The 19036-nt window shown below is 40.4% G+C and overlaps 1 protein-coding gene across 1 annotated transcript in view; it reads right to left on the bottom strand.

Annotated features, from left to right (window-relative positions):
• The window catches only part of LOC309568635 (immunoglobulin superfamily member 1-like), a gene marked incomplete at both ends in the record, with an annotated part of 129625 nt that extends 110931 nt beyond the window's left edge, over positions 1-18694 (bottom strand). The window contains one exon of the mRNA XM_082274356.1: positions 18643-18694. Within this exon, the coding sequence (XP_082130482.1) occupies positions 18643-18694 (52 nt within the window). The remainder of the gene's footprint in view (positions 1-18642) is intronic.
• Positions 18695-19036: the final 342 nt, after the last annotated feature.

Here is a 19036-nt window from a genome sequence, read left to right as displayed (position 1 = left end):
CATAGGGGGGAGCACAGCGGTGTGGTGAAGGATCTTGGTGGCTGCTGTGGGAAAAGAGGACTTTGTGTTTATACAGCCCGGATTCCATTCAGTTACATCAGGACACAAGATTTCTTATGCACCCCTGTTTTTGCATGACTCTACCTTTATGAACTTTATGGACTTTGATGAATAGTATTTTTAAAGATCCACTTGCCAAATATAATATAGCTATATATCCGTTGCCCTAATTTGTTGGGTTGTGTTTAGCGCTGCTAGTGCTTATATGGGCTCTTGCTCTTGTACGCACCCTTTTGAAAGCCTATGATAAGGCTTACCTATAGGTACTGTAAATATCTCCTAAACATGTACAGTTTAGGAGATATTTACCTTACATGCAGCGAGTGACGTCACTGGCGCATGCGCTCTGAAGGAACGGCTTCTCGTGCCGTTTCTTCAGAGCCCCGTGCCGTGACTGTCGGCTCCCGCGTGCGCGGGATTGACGTCACTGCGGCTCCGGCCAATCAGATGGCCGGATGCCGCGATCCCAGAAGACGGGCAACTGGACATGTCGCCCGTCATACAGGTGAGCGGGCGGCACGGCGGGGGCTCGTTCTAAGGTAAGTATTTCATAATGAGCTAGTATGCGATGCATACTAGCTCATTATGGGTTTCTCTTACAGGTTGCAAAAAAAAGAAAATTGTATGGGTTTACAACCTCTTTAAGGATTTAAAAAGTAAAATATTACAGTTTAAGTTGCATGTGTGATTATTATGTGGTATGGGTTGCATGCAAAAAAAAATAATGGTGCTGTGAGTGGAAACACTTGCATTGTGTCTCTGGAGTTCCCCAAATTTACACTAACAGCTTTGGATATTGCAGATTAAAAAAAAGGCACATTAAAGTGCATTCATGTACTCAGTTTCTTACACCTGAACCCAGTGTTAATTTTTACATCAAATTTCAATTTAGTTTTAGTCATAGTCTTTTAACTAAAATGCCATTTTAGTTTTAGGCCCCTTTCATGCTTGTGCGACTTGTCCTGCGACTTCAGACTGCAAAATCGCATGACAAGTCGTACCCCATGATTTCCAATGAGTACCATTCATATCTGTGCAACTTCAAGTCACAGTAAATTCACAGTAGTCCCTGCACTACTTTGTTCCATAGACATCAAGATTACACAAGCATTTCTTCAAGTGGCATCAAAGTCACGTCAAGCCTGAATGTACTAGTATGCATCGCATACTAGCATATTATGGTAAACGTACCCTAAAACGAAGCCCTCCCGTGCCGAGAAGTCAGCGCTGCAGGGGCTCCCATCTTAACCCGTCCTGCTTCTGGGTTCACGGATTCCAGGTCTGTGACTGCTGGAGCCGCAATGTTGTCTCTCCCACGCATGTGCGCACAGGTGGCTGTTCCTTCAGAGTGCATGTGCCAGTGATGTCACTGGTTGAATATAATGTAAATATCTCCTAAACTGTTCAAAAATAAAGAAGAAATTACCTATGCGCTGCTACTTTGGTGTAAGATAGGAGAATAAATAAGATGGTGAGTTCAAATAAAGTGACAAAGGAACCCTTGAGAAAGTCACGTGATTTAGTGACGCAATGCGTCGGGAGGAACCAGGTGACGTCACTTCCGGTTACGGCCGTAAACCAGAAGTCCCCGCAATACACCGCTGTGTGCGGCTGCCGATTGTCCTCTGCCTCAACTGGAAGTTTCTACATGTTTATATGTGAAATAAATGTGATATACTTCACTATGGGAGCCCCTATCTTTTCTTTTTGAGCCTAACTGGGATCTAGAACAGTGATCTGTTCTCACAGCGAGTCCATACCATTAAAGAGTGGCCAGCGAGGTGCACCCCCCTATATTCAATTCCAAAGGAGAAAAGGAGGAATCCATTCCCTGGATCTGAGAACCATCAGCTTAATACAGATAACTAGAGTTGAGTGGACACCTGGATGTCCGTGTTCGGCGGGTTCGGCTGAACTTAAAAAAAAGTCCGGGTCCGTGTCCCGGAGTTTTGCCAAACTTTTCCCGGACACCAAACCCCATTGAAGTCAATGGGGACCCGAACTTTAAGGCACTAAAATGGCTCTAAAACACCAATGGAAAGGGCTAGAGTGCTGCAAATGGCAGCAAAACGTAGTTAAGAGCATGGCAAGTGCTGTGCAAACAAATGTGGATAGGAAAATAACTTAAAACAACAAAAAAAAAAACAGAAAAATAAAACAATGTTCTTCATCTCTGAAGGACGAGGCCCATATGGAGTAGGAGGGAGGTTGAGGTGGTGGTGGATGTGGCGGTGTCATAGGCGTGCGCACAGGGTGTGCCAGATGTGCCTGGGCACACCCTAATCACCTAGGGCACATAGCATTATCGCTCTGTTTGCCAGTGAGGAGATGGGAAAGATCTCCCTCGGACCTGCTCTGCTCTATTTCACTTTGCCAGCAGGGAGAGTAATGTATCGGGGCCATGTACATGTAGGCAAACACATGCATGTGTATTTAAACTTTGGGGTGCACACCCTAATGCAATAGGCTGCGCACACCTATGGGCGGTGTAGGTGGAAGCGGCGGTGGAGGAGGACCAGGGCCGGATTAAGAGCATCATGGGCTTGGTGCTGAGGATTTTGAAGGGCCTTAAGGGCCGTGCCTTGGCATGCACCCAGAGGAGGAAGGGTGCAGCCATGCATGCCTAATTCCACATGGGATGCTGTCTCTGAAGCCCATAAACACATCCATGCATCGGCAACTGTCCCTCCTTGTCTGGCCTTCGTGCTGTGTGGGGAGGTTCTGAGGGAGCTGCCTAGGGAAGCGAGCATAGAAGCCAGACTTCTGTGTTTACAAGTGACAGAAGAGCGGTAACAGTGAATATGGCCAACCTGGGGCCTATATAAAGGTAGGGGCCTGGAGCTGCAGCTCCAATAGCCCCTACGTTAATCTGGCCCTGAGGAGGACGAGGTAGCCAACACTGCTTCTTTTCACAAATTTTAAATGAGGGTACACCCCAAAAGAGTGAGAAAGAGCAAAAATGGAACAATGGCTGGGTAAGGTCGGTATCCATCGCTATTCTGCAGAAGGTACGGAAAAGTCCCGTGGGATCCATGCCTGGTTCATTTTAATGAACGTGAGCTTGTCCACATTGTCTCTGGACAGGCGGCTGTACACACGTACCAACACAAACTATCCCGCAATTTAATTGATCCCCAAAGGTTTTTATTGAATAGCGGAGTAGGAAATATGATCAAAAAAAGTGTATGTATCTCACACGTACAAAACCACACTAGGCCCCAATTACTATTGTTTGTACCCCTAAAAGGCTGAATGAGGAGTAGGAGGAGTATGGAACAGGCAGCACCCTCAAATCTTCAGAAGTATGAGATGAACCCCAAAAACTTGGAAAGGTGGATCTCACACGTACCAATACAGACTATCCCGCAATTTAATTGATCCCCAAAGGTTTTTATTGAATAGCGGAATAGGAAATATGATCAAAAAAAGTGTATGTATCTCACACGTACAAAACCACACTAGGCCCCAATTACTATTGTTTGTACCCCTAAAAGGCTGAATGAGGAGTAGGAGGAGTAGGGAACAGGCAGCACCCTCAAATCTTCAGAAGTATGAGATGAACCCCAAAAACTTGGAAAAGTGGATCTCACACGTACCAACACAGACTATCCCGCAATTTAATTGATCCCCAAAGATTTTTATTGAATAGCGGAATAGGAAATATGATCAAAAAAAGTGTATGTATCTCACACGTACAAAACCACACTAGGCCCCAATTACTATTGTTTGTACCCCTAAAAGGCTGAATGAGGAGTAGGAGGAGTATGGAACAGGCAGCACCCTCAAATCTTCAGAAGTATGAGATGAACCCCAAAAACCCCAGATATTATTCAGCTCTGCTGCAGGCCACAATTTATTTTTTTTTTTTAACCCAAGGCTGTATATTGAATAGTGGAATAGAAAAAAAGTGTATGATTTCTGAAACCACTCAATATTAGCACATGTGAACTGAACACAGCAGTGTATGATCAGTCACTCAGCACAGCACAGCTGAAGGAAAAATGCTGCACACAGTGCCTGATAGAAAAATACTTTTCTCCCTCCTCCTCAGTGGGCAAAAAAGATTGTGTTCACTGCATCCCAAAAAGATTGTGTTCACTGTACCCCAAAAAGATTGTATTCACTGCACCCCAAAAAGATTGTGTTCACTGCAGCCCACACACAGCAAAATGGATGTGGACCACTGACACCTGCCTATCTCCTATCCCACCCCACACAGCAATATCGATTGTAGTTTGTAGAACACACTGTCTGACCCTAAAAATCAGCAGACTCTGTCCCTAAAAGGATTGATAAGATCGTAGATCGGGTGACTGCAAACCCCCCCCCCCCCCCACACAGCAATATCGATTGTAGTTTGTAGAACGCACTGTCTGACCCTAAAAATCAGCAGACTCTGTCCCTAAAAGGATTGATAAGATCGTAGATCGGTCACTGCAAACCCCACCCCACACAGCAATATCGATTGTAGTTTGTAGAACACACTGACCCTAAAAATCAGCAGACTCTGTCCCTAAAAGGATTGATAAGATCGTAGATCGGTCACTGCAAACCCCACCCCACACAGCAATATCGATTGTAGTTTGTAGAACACACTGTCTGACCCTAAAAATCAGCAGACTCTGTCCCTAAAAGGATTGCTAAGATCGTAGATCGGTCACTGCAAACCCCACCCCACACAGCAATATCGATTGTAGTTTGTAGAACACACTGTCTGACCCTAAAAATCAGCAGACTCTGTCCCTAAAAGGATTGATAAGATCGTAGATCGGGTGACTGCAACCCCCCCCCCCCCCCCACACAGCAATATCGATTGTAGTTTGTAGAACGCACTGTCTGACCCTAAAAATCAGCAGACTCTGTCCCTAAAAGGATTGATAAGATCGTAGATCGGTCACTGCAAACCCCACCCCACACAGCAATATCGATTGTAGTTTGTAGAACACACTGACCCTAAAAATCAGCAGACTCTCTCCCTAAAATGCCTACAACTTGCCCTGACTAACACACTCCGACCTGTCCCTCAATTCTATCCGGACACAAATGTTTTTTTTTCCTGTCTGTCCCTAATCAGCAGCCAGCACCCCAAAAAGATTGTGTTCACTGTACCCCAAAAAGATTGTGTTCACTGCACCCCAAAAAGATTGTGTTTACTGCAGCCCAAAAAGATTGTGTTCACTGCAGCCCACACACAGCAAAATGGATGTGGACCACTGACACCTGCCTATCTCCTATCCCACCCCACACAGCAATATCGATTGTAGTTTGTAGAACACACTGACCCTAAAAATCAGCAGACTCTCTCCCTAAAAGGATTGATAAGATCGTAGATCGGTCACTGCAAACCCCACCCCACACAGCAATATCGATTGTAGTTTGTAGAACACACTGACCCTAAAAATCAGCAGACTCTCTCCCTAAAAGGATTGATAAGATCGTAGATCGGTCACTGCAAACCCCACCCCACACAGCAATATCGATTGTAGTTTGTAGAACACACTGTCTGACCCTAAAAATCAGCAGACTCTGTCCCTAAAAGGATTGCTAAGATCATAGATCGGTCACTGCAAACCCCACCCCACACAGCAATATCGATTGTAGTTTGTAGAACGCACTGTCTGACCCTAAAAATCAGCAGACTCTGTCCCTAAAAGGATTGCTAAGATCGTAGATCGGTCACTGCAAACCCCACCCCACACAGCAATATCGATTGTAGTTTGTAGAACACACTGACCCTAAAAATCAGCAGACTCTCTCCCTAAAATGCCTACAACTCGCCCTGCCTAACACACTCCGACCTGTCCCTCAATTCTATCCGGACACAAATGTTTTTTTTTTTCCTGTCTGTCCCTAATCAGCAGCCAGCACGTTGATGTGTGCTCTCTCCCTGAACTAAACAGCAGAATGACGCCGCAGCGGCGCTGTCTCGAAACTTATAAAGACTTGGTCACATGCTTCAGACGGCCAATCACAGCTACTGATACATTTGTAGGCATGGCTGGGATGGCTTAGGCACACCAGTTAAACGCTTGTTGATTGGCTGTTGAAAGCCCGCCATGAAAAGCGCGCCAAAGCATGCAAAACCCGGAAATAAAACGACCGAACACGGATTTTTACCCGAATATACAGTAAAGTTTTCGGGTCCGTGTTCGGGTAACAAAAATCCAATTATTCGGTACGAACACGAATATTACAGTCAGTGTTCGCTCAACCCTACAGATAACGCCTTTATTGGTGTAATGTGAGGTAAGCGGCCATTGCACCTGATTTTTGGATACCTTGCTCACTCTGCATGACACTATTTTGGATCGCACAAAAGAAAAATCACCAATTTTATATTTCAAGATATCACTTTCAAGCCATGTTATATTATTTGTTGCACTGGGACATTTCTGAAGCATAAAGTTTCACTTTATTTGTCCATTTTATCCACAAGATTATTTAACACTTTGGGCACTTGATCGCATTGTTTTATAATTTTAAGGATTTTATATATTGTGTGGCCACATATCATTTGTGTATTTATGGGCACTAGCACTTTATTTTCACGGTTTTATTCACTATCATCACACAACATTTCCCACACTTCTTTAAACAGCTTTCCACTATTTGATTGAAGTTGATCATCAATATTTTATTAATTTTTATTTATAGTTTTTGGTTTTATTCTATTATTTTCAAGGGATTAGCGCCGATTCACCCCTTTTATACTTATCTCCTAAACTGTGCACCTTTAGGAGATATTTACACAACCTATAGGTAAAGGTAAAGGCAAAAAGATGGAAGTTTGCTTCCACTTTAATAAATTCTGACCATTTTAATAGATGAACTATTGAAAAAAGAGAATCATGGCACTGCCTTAGGGGGCATGTAATAATTTAAAAAAAAAATATTTAAATACACAAATTGTTTAACCACTTGCCTACTGGGCATATTCACCCCCTTCCTGCCCAGGCCAATTTTCAGCTTTCAGCACTGTCACAATTTGAATGACAATTGCGAGATCATTCAATGCTGTACCCAAATGACATTTTTATAATTTATTTCACACAAATAGAGATTTCTTTTGGTGGTAAAAAATCACTGCTGGGTTTTTAATTTTTTACTAAAAAAAAAAAGAAAAAAGACAAACTGTTGAAGAAAAAAAAAAGTTTTTCTCAGTTTTAGTAAATTCTGCAAATAAGTAATTTTTTCTCCTTCACTGATGTGCTCTGATAAGGCGGAACTCATAGGCTGCACTGATGGGAAATGATTAGGTGGCATTTATGGGAACTGATGAGGTGGCACTGAAGGGCACTGATTTGGTGGCCCTGATGAGGAGGCTCTAATATGCCACACTGATGGGCTCTGATAGGTGGCACTGATATGTGGCACTAATGGGCACTGATAGGCGGCACTGGTGGGCACTGATAGGCGGCACTGGTGGGCACTGATAGGCGGCACTGGTGGGCACTGATAGGTGGCACTGGTGGGCACTGATAGGCGGCACTGTTGGGCGGCACTGGTGGACAGCACAGTTGAGCAGGCACTGATCAGAGTCATTGATGGGCACCGATTGGGGTCACTGATGGACACTGATTGGGGTCACTGATTTGCACTGATTGGGGTCACTGATGGGCACTGCTGGGGTTTTACTGTAATCATGGCACTGATGATCAGTGCCCTGATTACCTGTCCTGTTCACCCCTTCGAGGAGGATCCACTGATTGGCTCTCTTCGCCACACACTCTGACAGTGCGAGACAAGGCACTTCCGCATTTACATGTGATCGGCTGTGATTGGACACAGCCAGTCACATGGGTAAAGAGCCGTGTCATTTGCTCTTTACCAAGATTAGGGTATGTGCCATGTCCTAGTTACATGGCAAGGCCACGATCGCCGTGCTGCGCGCCTCTGTGGGCACGCGAGAGTGGCCGTTTTGGGACGCCATCACATGATGTCGTCCCAGAACGAGAGCCACGCTGCTCTGCTGTCTTTTGAAGTTGGGCGGGCAGCAAGTGGTGAAGTACAATGCTCGGGGGATGCCTTGAAGCTGTATGTTTTGATACAGAATAGTACAATTTTTACAGACAGCCTCAACAACAGTGTACAATGGCAGCACATATCTGACCGTGGAATTGTTTTTCTTTTACTATTACCTTAATACTTACACACAGCAGCACCCAAAATGATTTGTTGCAGTTTGAAAAAAAAAACTCAGGTAGTATTAGCAGTGATATATGCTTTTTCAATAAATAGTAATAGTCTTATTTTGATCGGCAGATATAAATTATCCAGTAGCTTGCTGAGGATTACCCTGCTGTTGCTGATGCAAAACCATCCTGTCTCTGGACAATTTATAAGAAACTCTCATCAGAAATGAGGTCACCAGAGATAACACAGCAGTGTAAAATTAGCAAGCAGCAAGACTGTTTAAACCACTTCCCTACCAAAGAAATTTTAAAATTCTTTGCACACATCTAAAGATCTACATTTTTTGCTAGAAATTACCGTAAACCCCCCTCCCCAAAAAAAGCATAATTTTTCAAAAGCAGTAACCCTGGAGGATAAATGGTGTTAGCTGTGCAGTTATTTATCAAATGCAAAAGTTATCGTGTCTACAAACTAGGGGAAAGATTTATGTCATTTTTTTTTTTTTTACTAGTAATGGCGGGGATCAGCGAGGACTTCGACATTGTGGCTTGTAGGTCGGCCCCCTAACTGACATTTTTGACACTTTTGGGGGGACCAGTGACATTACTACAGTAATCAGTGCTAAAAATATGCACTGTTACTGTACTAATGACACTGGCAGGGAAGGGGTTAACCCAGGGGCGATCAAAGTGTTAAATTTATGCCTAGGGGATGTTTTCTAACTGTGGGGAGGATGGGCTTATGGAATCAACACAGGGACCTGTGTTCCTAAATGGGAGGAGCACAGGAGCCCCGTGATGATTGCTTAGAGAACAACGGTCTGCTGTGTTTACAACAGCAGACCGCCATTCTCTCTCCATGGGGAGTGATCGCGGGTGCACAGCGGAAATCACAGCCGCTGGCCCCACAGATCAGCTCCCCCGGAGCACCGCACAGGTACAGAAATTCGTGGGAACCTGCCGACCTGTCACTGTATATCTGCGGTGGCTGGTTGGCAAGTGGTTAAAGTAGTCTGCGCCACGAGTATACCTATGGGTTTACTAAAGCTGCAGTCATTAAGGCTGCATTCACCCCTGAGCATAGTGTCTTTGAGCGTTTTTAAGGTGTTTTTTCGTGCATTTTTATGCACAGTTTTGGGCGACTTGCAGGTTTTTATTCAGCATGTTTGAGCTTTGGCGTTTTTTTATTAGCCAATTGAGAAAACTATGCTAGGCATTTCAGCTTTATTAGGTTTTCCATTAGCTTTTATTTCTTTTTTTATTATTAATTTATTATTATTTTTTTTAGTTAGGGTTAGAGTTAAGGTTAGGTTGAAATTAAGATTAGGATTTATTTTTTTATTTTTTTATTTTTAGGGTGTTAATACTTCTACTACTCATAATCATAATAATAATAATAATCATAAGGCCCCGTTCACACTGGGGCGATCCGACTTCCCCGGGCGACCACACAGGTCGCGGCGCGCTGCTCGCACCGCGACCTCGGAGCGGCCGGCACGGACTTCATAACATTGAAGTCTATGCAGGTCGCTCCGGGTCGCCCCAAAGAAGCTCCGGACCCTTTTTCTAAGTCGGAGCGACTTGTGTTGCTCCGATTAGAACGGGTCCACAGCTTCTGTATGGCAGGTGACCTACGGCGACCTGTCAGGCGACCAGGTCGCCTGACAGGTCGCCCCAGTGTGAACGAGGGCTAAGAAGAAATGAATAAATACATGTAAAATAAATACACAAATAAATAAAAATAATCATAAATAAAAAAAAAATTTAGTAAATGAATACTACGTAATAATAAATAAATAATTATCCCCTCACATTAATCCCTAGCCCTTAAAAAAATAATAATAATAAATAAATAAATAATAATATGTATTATTATTATTTGAAGGTTGGGGGTTTAATATTTATTTATGTAATATTATATTATATGCATTTATTATGCATTTACTTATTATATATTTATGATCATTTTTGTTATTTGTGTGTTTGTTTTACATTTATTTATTCATATATTATTACTATTTTATTTTTAAACATTTTTTATTTAAACAGAAAATCGCGCAAATACGAATAACAATATTCACAAATCCGCACAAAAATGCGCAACTGTCGTGTTTCCATTTGTTTCTACAGGAATAAAAAAGTGCCAAACAATGCTCAAATCTATCCGATTTGAACTTCAAAAAAAGCTCCAGAACTTTTTTGAGCTTCAGGCATTTGGCTTCATGTGACTTGGAGTGAAGATGTGAACCATGTCCATAGAGAATAATTTATTTTTTTCTCCTCCAGCGTTTTGGAGCTTCAAACTTCAAGCTGCAAAACGCTGAGGTGTGAATGGGGCCTAAAAAAGACACTAAGGTATAAATTATAGCAAGAGGATTATGACCCTGCTAATAGATCGTTTGTAAAAAGCGTATCCGTATCAAAATTAAATACATATATACAATAAATACCTACTTAGAACTCTAAAATTCATCAATATACAACCAATAAATGAATCTTATTTAATCTGTGTAATTTTTTTGTTTGATTATATTATTTTGTAATTTCTTGGAAAACAATAAAAATTACATAAAAAAACTAAGTAAATAAATATCTCTATTTATCAAATATTATTAGAACTAAAAATAAAATCTTATGTGCAACAATCAATAATTAAATAAATCCTTAATTTCCTGTGAAAATTTTCATATAAAAAATTTCAGTGTCCAATATATGCAATTCATACATAAATAAGTAAAAATAAAAATTAATTCTTCAATTCATATAAATACAGAAACTAATCTCAAAATGTCCCCAGTGTCCGTGAAAGTAATAGCCAGTTAAAAGTCTTTTATCTCCAAATTACTCTCCATCATTAAGTGTAGAATAATTTTTTCTCAGACTTTTCTTCTGAAGGTCAAATCCACATCAGGTGTCCTCCACCATAAGATTTTGGGTACTCAACCACAAATTTTAGCAAAAAATGGGTCACTCTCATCATACCATGTTAATTTATTCAGCCATTCCTCCAGCAATCCATACTAATATCAATCAATGGGTAATGGAACCTTTCCAGTGGTTACACCAGAGCTGAATCAGAACTCTCCATCACCATGTAAGAAAGGAACGCACCACAAAGCATAAAATCCTTAAACATTTATTAGCTTGCAATGGTATCAAATTTACTTTGTCTAGTGTCATGTGCGACACTAAGGATGACAGCACATTTGTTTGTTTGCACTGCCAACTCCAGCCGTGAACCATAGCTGCAAGCTAAAGTATGCGTTTCAGCGCAATGTCGTCAACAATGTCAACAGTGCAATGTCAAGTCAACAGGAGTGACATTATTGCTGATCATAAAATTTTATTTTTAGTTCTAATAAAATGTGATGAATAGAAATATTTATTTATTTAACAGTTTGATGAATTTAACATTTTGTGATTTGTTTCTGTTTTTATATGAATTGAAGAATTCATTTTTATTCTTACCTATTTATTTATGAATTGCATATATTGGACACTGAGGACATTTTTTATACAAAATTTTTTTACATGAAATTAAGGATTTATTCAATTTATGATTGCTACACATAAGATTTTATTTTTAGTTCTACTAAAATTTAATGAATATAAAAAAAAATGTATTTACTGTATTTTACACTGAGGACATTTTTTATACAAAATGTTTTACATAAAATTAAGAATTTTATTTATTTATTGACTGCTGCACATACGATTTTATTTTTAGTTCTAATAATATTCAATGAATAGAAATATTTATTTACTTAATAGTTTTTAATGAATTACACAGATCAAATAGGATTTATTTATTGGTTGTATATTGATGAATTTCATGGTTATAAGTAGGTATTTATAGTATAATTTTTTTCTTCCAATGACACCACAGAGGCAGAGACATTTTTTTGTATGTGTGATATCATAGACACAGGGGCATATTTTCCTTTTAGTATCACCAAAGATGCAGAGACATTTCTACCTTGCAGTGACACCACCATTTTTTCCTCATTCTGAAACCAGGGCATTTCTTTCCATATATAGAATATTACATTTTTTGTTACATAATTTGGTGGGGCATGCTGCACCCCACACCCTACACCTTCACCCTTCCCAGAGAAGGATGGGGCGCAGTTTAGCGTCTTCCCCTTAGGCACTGCATGACCTTGTCCCGACACTGGCATGTAGACAAGGAGTGCCTGCAAAGAAGCTACAGCAGATTAAAATTACTGAGATGCAGCAAAGGATGAAAAAAAAAAAAAGTGAAAAAAAGTATTTTATTTTTAAAACATTGCTTTAGAGAATTACACGTCATTCAGTCAAAAAAGAAAATCAATTACTGTACTCTGGGCTGTAACACTGTTTTTTGTTTATTTAAAAAGCAGAAGGGGTCACCCCAACATGGTTTGCTTTTATTTTCAGAGTGATTTTGTTCTCCTTGAGCAGAAATATATCTGCTTGTGTAATTCAGTTGGGATTTAAATCTACTTTTAAAAAATTATTATGCAAATCATGTACCATAAATGGAACATTGGCATGCAAGGAATGACATTTTGGAAATCAAAAAATAATGATGACTATTAAAAGGAAAAAGTAATGTCTATTTTTTTTTTTTTTTTTAGCAGCAATATTTATCCTAACATAGTTTCAGCAGTTTATTCTAACATTTGGGCTTTTAAATGGTGTTTTAGTTAAGGGGGCTCATGCACATGGATGTATTTGCTCGTACAGAGCAAACACGCCACCTACTTTGTGCTGGTGCAGCATATATGTGTTTTTTTATGCAATTTAATTAAGGTCTATGTGGCTTGACTCACACCAAGCCACACTAAGAAAAGACATGCAGCATTTTCAAAAAGGGACACGTGAAAAATTGCATAGATGTGAAGAGTACCATAGGAAAAGATGGGATCCTCTTGTGAAATGTTGTATGATGGACAACACAGATGGATGCACAGATTTGAACGGGGGCTTTAAATCCCTTTGTGGGTGGTGTGGACAACTTTTGATAGATGCTTATGAATAAAATTAGATTAGATTAAGGGTTCAATAAATACATTCATAAAGATGAATCTGCTACAGCCAAAGAGAACTTAGTATCTAAAGGTTACCGGACTGGCAAAGTAAAAGAGTAACACTTTTCCTATGATGAAAAGATCTAACACCCTGGTATGTATCCCTCAACTTTCTGAAATTATAAAAAATGGACACCTTCCAGTACACTGAATGGTATTTACAGGACTCTATCACTCATTCATTGAGCAAATTGAAAGTTCAACTTCCCAAGACCTAGCCCACCTTGTCCCCACTCTTTACTCAACCAAGTTATCCTGTTGAACTATTTTCTCCTCGACCTTCTCCACTTCAAGCAATGGATTACATTACTTATAGACCTATCATATGTTAAGCTTAGCTAGCTTGTTGTCTAATAAACCAGTGCAGAGTCATCCGAACCTAAAGGTAGTTTTTTTCTCCCCGTTCCATGGGAGATAACCCACCCCTGTAGAAGCAATTACAACTGCTATGTTTACCCTTATTGCTATGTTTCCCTTTATTTTGATTACACCCTTTCTGTTGAGTGTAACATTTCGCATTTATATTCTCTGGTTACTATGACTAAATACCATGTCATGTTTACTTCCCTGTTCAACCCTTCTTTTTTAATAAAAATATAAAAAAAAAAAAAAAAAAAAAAGGGACACCTTTTTTATACAATGGGGAGATTTACCAAAACCAGAGCACAGGGAATCTGGTGCAACTGTGCCTAGTAATCAATCAGCTACTAAGTGTTGGCCCCTGTTCACATCCGGCCGATTTGACATGTCAAATAGCTTGCCAAATCTGAGCCTATTGCCGGCAATGGCACTGTCCGAATCGGTGCAACGCCGACTCTGCGGCGCCACACCGATTCCCAAAAGAAGTTCCTGCACTACTTTTGGCAACTTCGGGGGCGATTTGAATAGACATCTGTGCATGAACCCACATAGGTATCTCTCAAATCGTCCCCAAAGTCGGACTGTGTGAACCTAGGCTTATTGTCAAAGTTTCATTGAACAAGCTGAATTTAGAAGCTGATTGGTTACTATTAACAGCTGCACCAGATTCTCCGAGCTCCAGTTTTAGTAATTCCCCACCAGTGTGTAGGCAAAGGACACGTCCCTGCCACTGCCCCGGTTACCAGAACCACAAAGATCTAATATGCAGATAATTGGCTAAACCACACAAATGCTTTTTTGACCTCTATTTTTTCTTTATATTGACTTTTCAAAATAACAAATGTAGTAATATAGAGGTCAGATAAAAAGTTGAATGCAGAATAACACTAATGGTAGTAAAATAGTACTTTTTATATAGAGATGTACACATGGAAGCTGCATGAGCGACAGAAGGATTTGGTCCAAAAAGAGGGACAGTCCCTCCAAATTACGGACAGTTGGGAGCTTTGCTGGTATGTTGGCTCCTTACTCAAGATAGCCCGATATTTGGTACAGGTATAAAATTGGAAGAAAATGTACATGATTGGCATCATCTGTGTTCAGGTATGAAATGTAAAAATAGACATGGGTATGAGATATAGGAGATAGGCAGGGAGCATTGTGTGGTAATATACAGCTCCTGATGTGTTGATGCCGTACGCAAATTTTAACCGGTTGCCGACCGCCGCACGACTATATACTGCGGCGGTCAGCCCCGGCCAGGCAGAGTGACGTATCGGTATGTCACTCGCCTGTCACTGACTTGCGAGCCTATCGCGGGCGGGCGCGCGCCCGCCGAGGCGCGCGCCCGCCGCGGCTCGTTCACAGGCAAGTCAGTGCGTGTGACCGGCGGACTCGATGTCCGCCAGTCACACTGCGATCGCTCCTGTGAAGGGAGAAAGACAGAGCAGCTTGTGTAAACAAGCTGCCTGTCAGTTCTCCCTGTGTAAAAGTAAAGATCTGACCGTTCTACTATGTAGAACGGTTGATCTTTGCTTTTACACCAATAGGAATGTCCCTACACAGTAGAAAGCACGCCCCTAGGACACACTTAACCCCTCCCTGTCCAATAAAGTTAACCCCTTCCCTGCCAGTGTCATTTTTGCAGTAACAGTGCATATGTATAGCACTGATTACTGCAGTAATGTCACTGGTAACCCCAAAAGTGTCAAAAATGTCAGTCAAGGGTCCGATCTGTCCGCCGCAATGTCGCAGTACCGAAAAAAAAAAAAATCGCAGATCGCCGCCATTACGCGTTAAAAAAAAAAACACCAAAAATGACAAAAATCTTTCTCTTTGTTAGTAAACGCGATAACTTTTGCGCAAACCAATCAAAATACGCTTTTTGCGATTTTTTTTTACCAAACATAGGTAGCATAAAACAAATTGGCCGAAAAATGTTAAAAAATTTTGATTTTTACTTTTTTTTTTGGGGAATTTCATATAAAAAAATGTGAAAAATATTGTTATTTTTGCAAAATTTACGCTCTTTTTTTGTTTATAGCGCGTGATCAAAAAATCGCACAGGTGATCAAATACCACCAAAAGAAAGCTCTGTTTGTGGGAAAAAAAGGACGTCAAATTCGTTTAGGTACAGCGTCGCACGACCGCGCAATTGTCCGTTAAAGTCACGCAGTAAAAAATCGCAAAAAAACCCCTGGTCCTTTAGCAGCCAAATCCTCCGGGGCTTAAGTGGTTAAATTGCATCAATTTGTTAGAAATGGACAGACCAGTTTTTTGTTAGTATGGAATTCCTCTTGTTACAGTGTCTTGCATAAACAAAGATTTAAAAGAAGTATTGTTGTGTTATATTGTGGTTTTAAAGGTAGACATATAGTGGCCTGGGGAGAGGAATATCTTGTGAACATCTACATAAGGCCAGCCATACATGGAGCAAATTTTATTCCTGGAACAGCGGGTTGCAAGAAATAAATTTGGTTGATTCCCCCATCAATACAGACAGTGTTGATGCTGGAATCATTACTGCCAGGCCATTGTCTTCTCCCGGCGGGAGGAGCCGTCCCCACAGGGAGAAGACAGTGACTAATGCTAGCGGCTATTGAAGATATAGATAATACCTGGCATGCTGGTTGTACCCAAGTTAATCGATCGATCAACTTTGAACATTGGGCATGCCCATATACGGTTCCTGCTGAATCAGCCGAGATTCGAACCCTGTATGGCCTGCCTAACACAGACTAGTCACAATAACTATGTACACGGTTTAACTATTTTACTTACTAACTGATGATCCGAAAAAAAAAGTTGGAACCCCATAATAACAAGCATCCCTCACAAAAAATAAAAAACATATTTTTTCATCCTCCAAGGATATATGGTTATGCTTTTATTTTTTTTGAGTCACTATCAGTCAGTGGAACTAGAACTCCATATAACACTTTTTAACTAGTTTTTAATCAGTTACAGCAAGGGCCCTTTCACACGGGCGCTCCGTATGTCCGCAAATCATCCTATTTTTTTGCGGATGATTTACGGACATAATGTAAGTCAATGGGATTGCGGATGTCAGCGGATGACCATCCGCTGACATCCGATTTTATTCCTTTCAGTTCTGTTCCGTTTTTTGGAACGGAACAGAACCCTATTTTTCCTCCGTTAAAAAAACGGAAAGGAAGCAAAATCGGATGTCAGCGGTGTCATCCACTGACATCCGCAATCCCCATAGACTTACATTATGTCCGTATATCATCCACAAACGGATGGGATGATATGCGGACATACAGAGCGGATGACACAAGTGTCATCCGCTCCGTGAAAAAAAAAAAAGTGCCGGAGCGGATCGCAATGCGGTCCGCTCCGTGTGAAAGAGCCCCAACAGTTAAGGTATGTGTCCTTTTTGGATAAAGGTGTTACATACATGAATAAAAGCTGATTATTTTAAACACCCCTGTCACACCTTTGGTATTCTAATAGCGTTTCGAGTTTCTCAACCCTTTAACTGCTACTTTTGCACTCTTTAAAAAAAAAAAAAAAGAAAAAAATGAAAAGATTCCTCCATCCACACTATATAGCAGGGTTCCTCCTGAGGTTGCTAGGGGTTCCTTGAACAATAGGCAATTTCTGCCTCTCAGATAAGTTTCCAAAGACACCATTGTTCCTTTTAGCTATCTGTAAGGGGGTAATTCTTCCCAATGATGACAAGAGTAAAGGCCCGTACACACTTGACGAAAATCGGATGAAATATCCTCCGATTTTTCTCTCTTATGCTCAGCGGTCATAACCGTTTTTAGTTGACAGTGCATAATGTTCGCGAAAATTCTCATCCGAGTTTTTTTTTTTTTTATGGGACATTTGTTCCTAGACTTCCGGGTCGTCAGCAACTTCAGATCATGCATGGTCTTTCGTATCCGATTTTTCACAGACGTACTGCATACACATTAAACTAAAATTGGTCGTCTGGGGACGAACTATAAAAATGTTGTCCCTCCGTTTTTTTTCGTTGAAAATGTCGGCATCGGCTGCTGAAAGTTGTGTATACATTACCCGAAAATCGTACAATTTTACCTCGGACTGGAATTTTCAGCAGATTTTCTACTAGTGTGTACCCCACTTAAGGAGCATTCTTCCCACTGACTGTCACACTAATGTGTCATGAGTTGTAGATTTTACATTTTAAGCAGGGGTTCCCCCGAGACCAGAAATTTATTTCAAGGGTTCCTCTGTGTTGAAAAGGTTCAGAAAGGCTGCTATATAGTGTGGATGAATGAATCCTTCTGTCACTATTATATGTTGACAGCCAGTCCCACCACCTTCAACATACCCAAACAGGGGCTGAATGTGAGTGGATGCAGCCGATGTTGAGATTAAAATTTTCCAGGAGGTTCTTTCAACAAAAGTTGATCAAGTGATTGACTTTTGTCAGTGCAGGGCTGGCAGATCCACCCCTTGAGGGAATTTTATCCAATTCCTCAACCAAATTGTGCAGCGTAGCCAGCTTTACTGGATAGATCACTATGTGAAAAAAAAAAAAAGTCTGACAAAAAACAAAACTAATGCAACCAACACATTTGAGTGTTGGTGAGCTGCAATATATTACATTTTTGCTTTTGGGTTTAGAAATGCTTAAGTCCGGGAAATGAATAGGAATTTCTACTTTTTATAGGACTCCTGTTCTATTTGATTTGTTTTTTTAAGTTATTCTTTGTTCCTTTTAGCTTACTTCCCCTTTCCAATTGTGTCCGTATATGTATATTATTATTTTGTTATGTCATCTAATAGCAAATGTTTCACGATTCCCCTATTACTGTACAGTTTCTTATTGTCAAAATGTCATTTTGACTCTAATACAAAATATAACGGAAAAAATAATAATGTTTTTTTTTACTTTCAAATAGCTTCTATTGATAATATAGGTGTTTGCTTTAAAACACCAAAGTGGAAAACACTTGCAGAATACAGACTTCTAATCTGGATATAAAGAACAAATTATATATATATATATATTTAAAAAATATACTCACCGATAATGGTCCTCAAGAAGATCATGGTAGCACACATTTTCCTTACACTCATTACAGTGTTTGATAACTAAGGAGGAACACACAGCATAAAGTAAATCTGAAACTCCTGCATTGCTTAACTGATCTTAAACTCCTCCTTCCTCTTATCAGCAATTAGTCAAACCATTTTTAGAAATACAGTCTTATAATCTTGTAGCTGTTAAGAAAAACAAATCTAACTCTAAATCTAAAAAAAGAAAAAGAAAATGTGTGTACACGTGTGTAAACTACATAGTTACATTGTTTCTAAGGTTAAAAAAAATAAATAAAAAGACATGGGTCAATAGTTCATCCTATGTGTGTGTGTTGTATGTGTGTGATTTTCATTATTTAACAATTTCCATAGCCCTGTATA

This window comes from Pelophylax lessonae (assembly GCF_965119305.1).
Source record: "Pelophylax lessonae genome assembly, chromosome: 12".
NCBI lineage: Eukaryota > Metazoa > Chordata > Amphibia > Anura > Ranidae > Pelophylax > Pelophylax lessonae.
Note: the sequence above shows the minus strand (reverse complement) of the source record. Positions and strands in the feature narration are given on the sequence as shown.